Source organism: Synchiropus splendidus, unplaced genomic scaffold (genome assembly GCF_027744825.2).
Source record: "Synchiropus splendidus isolate RoL2022-P1 unplaced genomic scaffold, RoL_Sspl_1.0 HiC_scaffold_23, whole genome shotgun sequence".
NCBI lineage: Eukaryota > Metazoa > Chordata > Actinopteri > Syngnathiformes > Callionymidae > Synchiropus > Synchiropus splendidus.
Window position 1 is genome coordinate 1,539,663 of NW_026527057.1, and position 11,101 is coordinate 1,550,763.

Genomic DNA, 11,101 nt, shown 5'->3' on the forward strand with positions numbered 1-11,101 from the left:
GATGTCATAAACCAATGCCTTGGCACTGATTAGGATGTATTTTTCTGTTATTATAGTGGTTGTTTCAACCTTTCTCCATTTTGACAAGTATTTGGCTGAAGGCGGCACTCATCCACATCCTCTGTACAGTGTTGGCCAGTCCACTCTGGAGGGCACTGACAGTTGTAAGTGTTGACTCCATCCATGCAAGTCCCTCCATTTGCACACTGATGACCGGGACAATCATCAATGTTGTTCTCACAGTTGGTTCCATTAAATCCTGGGAGGCAGTGGCAGGAGTAGCTGGTTTCAGAGCTCTGGTGACAAGTGCCACCATTTAGACAAGGTGAGGGAGAACATACATATGGAACATAGACGTACGAGTTCTCACAATGTCGCCCGGTGAACCCCGGGGAGCAAATGCACTTGTAAGAGCCTGGAGTGTTGATACACAAGCCTTCATTCTGACATATGGTGGGAGTGGTTGCACATTCATTTGTGTCATTAAGGCAGCGAGGACCAGTGTATCCAGGAGGACAGGAACATTTGTAGCTACTGCCAGACAGGGACGTGCACAGACCTCCATGAGCACATGGACTGGAAACACAGCTGTCCACCTGCTCACACCGTAGACCTGTCCATCCTCTACTGCAGTTGCATTTATATTTGTCAAGAGACAGGAGGATACAGGTCCCTCTGTTAGCTTGGCCGCCACAAGCCAGTTATCCCTGTGGTAACTTTTCTGACACCAATCTTCTCTGTTGGAGAAGTAGGTAATTTTAAAATTAAGTGATTCATATATTATTATGATGGTGCCGAACAACCATATTAAGGTCATAAATTTAATCCTGAGGTTTTCCTTATTCGCTTCCCCCTCAGGTACTTTTGTAGCCGATACCTTGGTCTTCATATCTGGACCTGAGTGCAGGCGTGTGTACATGTGCACGCCAGGACCCTGACTGGGGACCAGCTCATACTGGAAAGCAGTGATCCTCCGGCTGATGTCGGTCTGGGGAACAGCCTCCACAAACAGAGCCCCGTCGTCTTTGCTGAAGCAGTGCACCGACCCAGAAGCCTGCTCCTTCTCCGCCAGCAGCAGCTTCAACTCCCCGGCTTTTTCCAAATACATGTTGGCCCCTTGAGAGTGAGCATGAGGTCTGATGCACATGTATGACAGCAAAATGGTCGTATGGCGAGAGCCAAGCTGAGGCGGTTCATACCGCACAGTCACACTATGCCTCTTCGTGTTGGGGTCTTCATAATATAGTGCCAGTTGGCTGCCCTCGAGCCGAATCAAGTGGCTGCTGTTTCCTGCAGCGTCCTCCTTGGTTTTAGGAGCGGCTTTTTTAGTCTTGGGCGCTTCTTTCTTGTTCATCTTGAAAGAGCCGAATGCTCCGGTGCCCTTGGTCTGGCTCACGACACCATTAGCCACCAGTTTCTTGATGGCGAGCTTGACGCGAGCATTGTTCTTCTCCACATCGTATTCACCGGCGGCCAGAGCTTTCTTGATGGCGGCCAGTGACACACCTCCACGCTCGTTGGAGGCGGACACGATCTTGACAATGCGCTCGCGAACACTCGGTCCAGAACTGGCGGACTTGCCTGACTTCTTCTTCGGCTTGGAAGCTTTTGCCGGGGCGGCGGCGGACCACCTCTGCCACGTGCTCCGTTTTAGTGTCTTGACGGTCACCTGACTCTTCACTTCCTGACTATTTATAGTGGGGGCAATTGTCATGATGGTAGCTGTCAAAATAGTAGCTGCTTCTGTGATTTTGTTCACAGAGCTTTTCACACTCTGGCGCTGTCTCTGTCTGGGTTTTGCGGTGACAGCCCGACCTGTCATTTCCTGTTCAGCAGATTTTTGCTCAGCATATTGACACATGCCACTTACAGCTCCGTGTATATTTAGATAGACAGCTGCTTGTCTCATCCATAAAGCTTGATCAAATTGAGTGCCATTTTTCTCTGTTGCAATTGGTAGGGGTATTTCTCTAGTTTCTGGAGTCAGAATGGTGCAGTTTTTACAGTGTACTGTTTTTAATTTCCAACGTCGGGTGACACTGCTAGTATGGGTCATGTGTTCATAGACTATATTTGACCATGAGGCTATAACTAATATTAGTATGAATAATAACATTCCAATTATAAAAAGACTCAAGGGAGACATCCTAGTGGTTTTCTCCCATTCCTTGACCATTTTGTCTCGTTTCATTTGTTTCCTGGAAATTGTAGCTGGCGTCTGGTGTTGCATGTCTTTGGCTTGATCTTTATATGCCAATTGTTGTCTTGCCTTAAATTGCCACCAGCGCCTAGCTTTCCAGTACCAGAATTTGTCCCATAAATTCATTATTCCTTCTTTCCCTTGCTTCTTTTAAGAAGGCGGGCTATTCTCGATTGCTTACCGTTAGCTGGCCGTTTGCCCTTATCGTGTTTATTAGGGGCCTCTTCCTCTTCTGACCCAGGATTATTGAGATCCTGTGGGTGAGAAGAGGGCGGTGGCATTAATTCTTGCAACTCGGACTCCCTTTTTTCTCCTGATTGGTTCATAATAGCCGGGCTGTTTTTGGGATTATTCCTCTCCCCCTCTGGACCAATCTCATATACAGCTAGGCGGGGCCTCAGGTGCTGCTGGAAAAATGTGTTGCCTGGCATCTCCAGGTCCAGAACAGCCTCAGAGAATCCAGTACGACTCAGCTTAGATCTTTTCCTCAGCCAAGCTGACCTCCACCAAGTCAATTTTTCTTTTGCTACGGGCACAACCGGGATCGAGACATTGGTCAATATCATCAAATCTCCAGTCTTCACCTCTATGAAGACCCCCAACGGGTACCATGCGATGCGGGTGGACGCAATAAGGACATGGGCCGCCCCGGGCACTGTTCGAGGGCCACATTCAGTAACAAGAATAAGAGTACGCTTTATAGTGCAGACCCTAACTTCTTTTGCTTCATTAGGATGTCTGGGCAAGGTCCCAGAAGTTGTAAAAATCCTTTTATTGTTGGATAAATGGGGGTAGTTGTACACATCAGGGTGGTACACTTTCCCCTTCACCTCCTTATCCTGGGGCCATAATTGTTCGGTCCACCACCTTCCCAAAGAGGTGGATTCCCAATTTCTCCAACTAAAGCCTGGCAAAGATAGGCTTCCGTCTCTAGACAGATGTAAGCCATCCTCCCACTTCCACGGGAGGAAGTCTTCCCATTTCATGGTGGTATCCTTGGGGATCATTGAAAGTTTCCTTTTGAACTTCGAGGACAATTTATCATCACTAGTAGTCCACATAGTCTGATATATCAGGATGGGGCAGTTCCAGGAGTCAACAGTACTGGCCCTTAATGCAAGTGGGGGCTGCATGAGACAATCGTTTGAATGAAAACGATGCCGTAGCGCCAAAAATTGTGCTGGGTTTATCTGCCAGGGGGTGCCTGTATCACACACGGCCCAGTCCCCCTCACTTCGGCCACAGATGCATGGCTTGCAGTGGGTGTCTTTACGTAATATTTGGTATCGACCCCCCCATGACTCCCAGCACCACATGCAGAACGTGAAAGGGGCAGATCCCATTAATTCGATCCCGCCCACCAGGTGTTCAGCTCCTACCTCCGCTTGCTCAGGACGGTGCTCATGCTTGTACCTTGCATCACCAGACCAGATGAGGACAAAAATGGGCTTAGCACAAAGGGCACAATCACCAGGTTCATAATTAGACCACCTAACACTGGTGGTAGGGTGAGTATAAGGCATAACAATCCCCTTTTTCCAGGAACGATTAGAACCATCCCAGGCCATAACAAGGAGGCCATTATTCGGGAATACTCAATCGGGGTGCATTTTAACATAATCTTCCCCTACCCCCTGAACCCATCCTGGCACATGGTCTCGGTTAGCTTCCATCCTGATTTTTACACTTAAGTCGAAGTTGCTTAGGGTGGTACCTGTGGCCATCTTTTCCCGTAAGTACGTTCCCTTCGACTTTCACTATCGTAGTAGACCTTCCAGTGGCGAGTATCCACACCTCACTGCCCACCTGTAACGATACAGAGGGCCCGTGAGAGCGGGCAGGGTCATGACCCCGCAACTTAGGGAGACTGAGCTGTTGGTTAATGGCAAAGAGGTTTTCAGGTAAGTGCCATCTATGTTTATACAACAGTATTTGCGATTTTGCCGCGCGCACTGCGCGTTACGCGACTCCATTAGTGTTGGATTGGTGCGGGATAGATAAGACATGTCGTATCCCCACCTGTTCCAACCACGAACGAAAGTGTTTAGAAGTAAACATGGCGGCATTATCAGATCTGAGGCTTTTGACTGGGTTCCCCTAAATAAATGACATCACACACTCTTTTGCTGTCTTTGTGGTTCCTGTGGGTATTCATGCCTGAGCCATTCATATTCTTGTTGAATGGAGGGCGCTTGCCCCCACCCTGTCTCTCGGGTCTGATGTCTTGCTGGTTTCGATCCTTTCTGGGTGGAAAGGAAGATCGAGTGCGAGGCGGGGCGCGCTGTGGGTTTGCTGGTTTCGATTTGGTAGGGGGAAGGGGCTTCCCCCTCTGCTCGTTTTTTGGCTGTCGAGGTACAGATACATCCTGTTTCTCTTTTTGCTTTCTAAGAGCTCTTCTCACACCCATAAGGGAGCTGTGACGTGTGATAACCTCAGTTTTTGCATCGAGTCCCTTCGCTTGGAGGAACTCCAGAACTAATTTTGCTTGCTCGGGGCAGTTAATCTGAATCAGAAAACTCTTAACCTGTGACTCATCAGCCCCCTCTTCTGCCAAAATAGAATAAGCCTGTAAAAGAGACATTTCTCCTCTATTTACTTTATCAACCAGATCTTGTATGGTTGCTTCAACCTGACTAGTGAGTAAAGTAGCCACATCGGAGGTTAACAAATCCATTAATGTCTGCCCTTGGACTAAATCTAATCCATTCTCTCTGGAGACATATTTACTAATAAACGGGTCAGTCATTTGAGCAGGAGATAACTCCTTATTCAATCTCCTGACATACTCACAGTTGGATTCTTTATCTCTTCTTTTTGGGAGTGCTTTGCATAGGTCTGCCAGGGTAATTTTATTCGACACCCTGACGTCACTGTCTTGCCTGGGCTCCGATAGGGGGCCTCCTGCAAGAATCGACACTGCCAGCTGGGTGCGCTGCCGTCCTATCCTACCTGCGGGGGCCATCCTGCCACCCTGTCTTGGGGGAGTTGGGGGATCTGGCTGCGGACCCAGAGGCGAGTCACTATCGCTGCCGGATTCATCGCTACTCTGATCGTCAGGTTCAGAGGGACATTGAGACTGTCCCTCCCAGGGCTCCATCGGCTGGCGAGTGGCCCTGGGCATATGAGAGTAAATATCAGTTAATGAATCACGGTGTGCATCATACCCTCGTGCAAGATACGCCCGCTTAAAAGATTTTGACACTCCTTGCCACTCACCTATTTCCTCAGCAGAGGGAGATCGCATTCTCCGGGCCCTTTCCTTCCTATCATGAGGAAACCACTGGGGTGTAATTATTTCTTTATTCCACCCTGGCTCCGGAGGCTGCTGGTGTACCAGCGGATCATAGTCATGAGCCATAGGGTGTTCTCTTAATTCTTCCTTGCTGGGGTCGCACGGCCACTTGGTGGCGTCGTACTCTCCCCAGGTTATCTTACGCCCTCTAGAGTCTTTTGCTCGAACCATTCGGGTGGGCTGGCGGTTAATAGGGGGCGTTGATGGTCGTTCGCCACGTGGGGACCTGGGTAGAGGGGTTGAGGGGCGTGGTGCAGACACAGAGGAGGGCCGTTCGTCACGTGGGGACCTGGGTGGAGAAGTTGGGGGGCGTGGTGTAGACGCAGAGGAGGGTCGGAAGGAAACCCGAGGCTCCTCTGGCTCTCTGCGCTCCTCCTCCTCTAAGCCATGCTGCAGCTGAGGAGAATTATCTAGATACTTTGCAAAGTTATCCTGTTTTAAAAGTAATACTGTGTCATAGAGTGTTTTTGCCAGTTGTCGGTTTCCTACCAGACACTTAACTGTTTCAAAATAACCCAGTGAGGCCAGCGTCGCATAAGTAGCCGTCATCCATCGTGCTAATTGTGTATTTGTGACAACCCCCAATGATTCAGGAGGATTGAGGTCAAGGGTCACCTTAGACAATTCAAGCCGGGCAATTTTGCTGGCTCCGGTGTGTATTTGACCTTCTACTGAGCGCGAATGCACAAATGGTGTCAAACAGACAGTAGCCACAGAGGAATCTTCGCAATCAGTGAAGTCAAGGTGATGGACCCGCTCAAAGGCTCGGTAACTCCGGTCACGAACTTCTTCACTCAAAAGTGAAAGTTGATAATCGAGGTCCTTTCTGCCAATCTTCTTTTTCCACGGAATAAATGCCCTCACCTCATCTAGTCCGTTCCACTTTCTTAAGGGGATCACTACATTGTCCCCAGTGGGTTTATATTTAGCCGTAGAAGTGGGCAAAATAATAAACATGGATCCATTGTCCATTCTAATAACCGGGATGTCATCCGGAGTTGACTCACTCAACCCTGGGTCTCTGGCATCAGAGTTTCCTGGGGCATTAAGGCCCGAGGCCTCTATCAAGCCATTAGAGGGATTAAGTGGTTGCATAGGCTGTGGGCGATTTTCCGGGGAACCTGAAATATATTCTAATCTTCCCTGGCTTAAACTTCTATTGATCTGATCCCGATGACTTTCTATTTGTTGTGAGATCGCACTAAGTTGTCCCGCCATTTTTTCCAGACTAGTAATAATTTCTCTGCTGTTTTCACCCACGTGCAGGGGTTCTCCCTCATCAGAGTCATCCTCTGACGGCGGGGAGAAGTGGACCCTCACTGCTGTGGCATAGCCATGGTCCCTGAGAGTCTCGCTAGTTTCATAGGCGGGTGGCGCAGTTGCAGTCGGAGTATGGGCTATTTCTTGTAATGCAGTGTCCAATGACCCCATATTTGTCAGTGGTGATGGACCAGTTGGTCCGTATAATGTTTGGTGTTCTTTAAGATCAGCGTGTGGATACATTCCGGATTTAGCGGGGTAGCGCTGGTATTGACGAACAAAGCTGTCAGTAATATTCCCTACGGCACGGTCAAAGACAAACTCCTTATATGACTTGCCCACAACGGGCATCCTCATTAGTTCAGCAATTAATGTCGCATCAACTCGATAATTACTGGACGCTGCATAGTCCTGAACTTTCACTGGATCTACTTTAAATCGCCCTTTTAATTGGCAGAGTATGTCCTGCCGCAGCCCAGCCTCAGGAGCCAGGAGGACTACTATTCTGTTAAAATCGGGGTCACGGTTTACCCATTCCCGAGTGTGATCAATACAAATTTCCACTGCCCTTCCGAGAGGGAAATTGAACACTCCTGTCCCAAAAATCGGAACAATGACGGCCCACGTTCCGGCATGAGTCAAGGAGTTGTGATAAGTTGTCGAAAGTATCTTAAAGGAACCCTCAGGGTCCTTGTCGTCAAAAGGCAAGTAATGGGCCATTAATATTGTATGCAATCTCGAGTCCCCGGTGTCCAAGGGACGCGCCTCACCTGGGACCCAGTCCCCCGGGTGATCCTGGTCAAAGTCTTTCACCGCTTCAGGAAAACTCTCTTTCACCCAACAAGCTATACCCGCACTATCGGTAGGTCTTGGGCACCTCCGTGGATTAAGGAGCGTATACGAACCGAAAGGCAAAATATCCCATAATTCCTGATTTTCTAATCGTGCATCGATTATCAGAAAAGATGCTACAACCCACATATCAGGGGGGGCAGTCAAAACCTCAGATTCGGCTATGGAGGCTCTTCTCTTAGAGACTCCACTGCTTTCAGGCACAACCTCTTTGCTCATTTTTATTCTGCAGTCTCAGTCAAATTATTCAAGGAATTCACTTTACCGGCTATGAACAGTTTCCCGAACTATGCCGCTGCTTCCTGCTGCAGTTCCCCAGTTGTCCCTGGCGGACTTCTTATGGGGTGCCCGTTATAAGGCCTCACGGGACTTTTTGCTGTACTTCTGTATTCCAGCTATTATAGCAGTTGCACTGTAATTACCTTAATACTTTAACTGCCCTACTCGGGGTGATCAGTCCCAAGGGGCAGCTCCTTGATAAATTACAGAGTCAACTAAATCGTACTTTGTCGAGTGATAGAGTCTGAATCTATATCATTGATTCAAAACTCAGAGATAGTAGGATCTATCTATTTACTACCGAACTTTTCCCGTCAGAGTTTCAATCTGGGGTCCAGTTACTCACAAATAGATTGTACGTTTTTCAATCATGTCCCTGTTCGGGCGCCATGTCGCCGGGTTTTGGATTTCAAGGTTTTGTGTACAGGGCAATTGGCTGTAACAAGCCGTCCCTAGTTCCGAGTACACTACCTCCCTTTGCCTCTCTGGTAAAGGGCCCCCTCGTGTGGTCAACTCAGTCAGCCTCTTGTTGCAGACACGGTTCTAAAACTATAATAGATGTATCAACTTCACCTATTATATTAGTGAGTCGTGTCGGCGCTTCACTGAGCGGGTTATTTAATTCGCCCGACCTGTTGAGAAACAGGTTCTTGACCTTACAATGCTACACCTTCTACCGTAGTCTCTTTACTTAGCTTCGTTTAGGGACACATGATTAGATCCTCAATCCATTCCTTAAATAAAATATTACCTCAACCTTCTGAACTACCACTTTGTCATTGACATAATAATTCAGGATGGAATAATGCTACCAGTCGAGACATTCACTACATGTGCACAGGAAAGGGAATCAAACATTAATTCAATCCAGCATTAACTCACCTATAACCCAGTTGATGGTAGTACAGGAGCCAGTCGATTCTTTAGTAGTCAGGGATCAATGCCGTTGTGCCTTTTCAGTACTTAATTCGTACTCAGTTTTATTTTGTTTTTATGTCAAAAGTATTTCTCCAAAAAATTGATAAAAAGGATAACAAAACAGTAAAATCAATAAAGAATCAAATTCAATACAAAAATGATGAAAGGGTAATAAAACAATAAAATTCAAAAAAGGATAATAAAAACAATAAAATCAATAAACATCAATAAACTCAAGGGTATTGCCAGACGCTAATACCCAACAAAGTCAAAGGCACTGCCAGACACTAGTGCACATCCATAAATGTCAAAAAATCATATAATCAAAATGCATACACAATAAAAAGGATTAAGTCAAAGATCCTAAAAAATATATTCAAAGTATATGCAATAAAAGAGATAAGTCAAAAGAATTAATCATAAAAATCAACCAATCAATAATAAAAAACCATAAGAGAACAACAAAAAGAGTTAAATCAAATGGCCTAAGAGCAAGAGCAAGAGCACCGTCCCAAGTTAAGATACAAGACCTTACAGCAAACGGATGAAGCCAAAAGCGTGGATCAAGAGCGAGAGCGAGAGGTCAGTTTATCCTAGACCTTTATAGCATCATTGCCGATTTCAATAAACAATCCCCCAATGCGTCATTAATGGGTGACGTGTTCTTGTCATCTTCAGTGGAAAGTTTTAATTTTCATCACGTGTTCTAGCTGTCGTCCTTAGTGGAAAGTTTTTAACTTCATTAGATACACCCCTTATGTCTTATGCAGATGTTTTAGATTCATTGAACATGCTGAGTGTTAGTTTCATTGTTTTGATAAATGTAACTTATGTTCTAAGTGAAGACCACAAGGTTCTATTAATACAACGTTCCTTCTAAGTGTTAACCATAATCGCAAGCTCGGCTTAAAAACATGTTCTGCTTACAAATTCACCCTGAGGTTAGAGCATGCCCTGCAAGTTCAAAAGTGCAAAGCATACAGATTCAATAAGTGCTCATAATAAGTGCAAAAAAATGTTGATAACTATGGAAAAACACTTCAGACAGCTTAGATTTGATGTGCAACTACTAGAAAGACCCTTTCTGCTATAGTGGGAGGTGAAAATTTCATGTTCTGAAGCTTCCCTGAGAAGTTATGGCACAATGCACAAAACGTGTTTTAAGCCGGAGATAAGGTGGGTTCCGGAACGCCAAACGTAAAAATGTTGATAACTTTGGAACAACACTTCAGAGAGCTTAGATTTGATGTGCAACTACTAGAAAGACCCTTTCTGCTATAGTGGGAGGTGAAAATTTCATTTTCTGAAGCTTCCCTCCAAAGTTTTGGCAAAATGCGTAAAACGCGTTTTCAGCCTCAGATAAGGTCGATTCTGGAACGCCAAACATAAAAATGTTGATAACTTTGGAAAAACACTTAAAACAGCTTAGATTTGATGTGCAACTACTAGAAAGACCCTTTCTGCTATAGTGGGAGGTGAACATTTCATGTTCTGAAGCTTCCCTGAGAAGTTATGGCACAATGCAGAAAACACATTTTCAGCCTGAGATAAGGTGGGTTCCGAAACGCCAAACTTAAAAATGTTGCTAACTTTGGAACAACATTTCAGACAGATTAGATTTGATGTGCAACTACTAGAAAGTCCCTTTCTGCTATAGTGGGAGGTGAAAATTTCATGTTCTAAAGGTTCCCTGCAAAGTTATGGCACAATGCGTAAAACGCGTTTTAAGCCTGAGATAAGGTCGATTCCGGAACGCCAAACATAAAAATGTTGATAACTTTGGAAAAACACTTCAGACAGCTTAGATTTGACGTGCAACTACTAGAAAGACCCTTTCTGCTTTAGTGGGAGGTGAACATTTCATGTTCTGAAGCTTCCCTAAGAAGTTATGGCACAATGCAGACAACGCGTTTTCAGCCTGAGATAAGGTCGATTCTGGAACGGCAAACATAAAAATGTAGATAACTTTCGAAAAACACTTCAGACTGCTTAGATTTGATGTGCAACTACTAGAAAGACCCTTCCTGCTATAGTGGGAGGTGAACATTTCATGTTCCGAAGCTTCCCTGCAAAGTTATGGCACAATGCAGAAAACGCGTTTTCAGCCTGAGATATGGTGGGTTCCGAAATGCCAAACGTAAAAATGTTGATCACTTTGGAACAACACTTCAGACAGCTTAGATTTGATGTGCAACTACTAGAAAGACCCTTTCTGCTATAATGGGAGGTGAACATTTAATGTTCTGAAGCTTCCCTGAGAAGTTATGGCACAATGCAGACAACGCGTTTTCAGCCTGAGA

At 46.0% G+C, this 11,101-nt stretch overlaps 1 protein-coding gene across 1 annotated transcript; it reads right to left on the minus strand.

Annotated features, from left to right (window-relative positions):
- Positions 1-483: 483 nt before the first annotated feature.
- LOC128751753 (histone H1-like) lies at positions 484-1,633 on the minus strand (the record flags this gene model as incomplete). The annotated part of the gene is made up of 3 exons (XM_053852944.1): positions 484-531; positions 878-1,060; positions 1,295-1,633. Coding segments are annotated over 3 exons (570 nt in total), but the record flags the coding sequence as incomplete, so codon positions are not given.
- Positions 1,634-11,101: the final 9,468 nt, after the last annotated feature.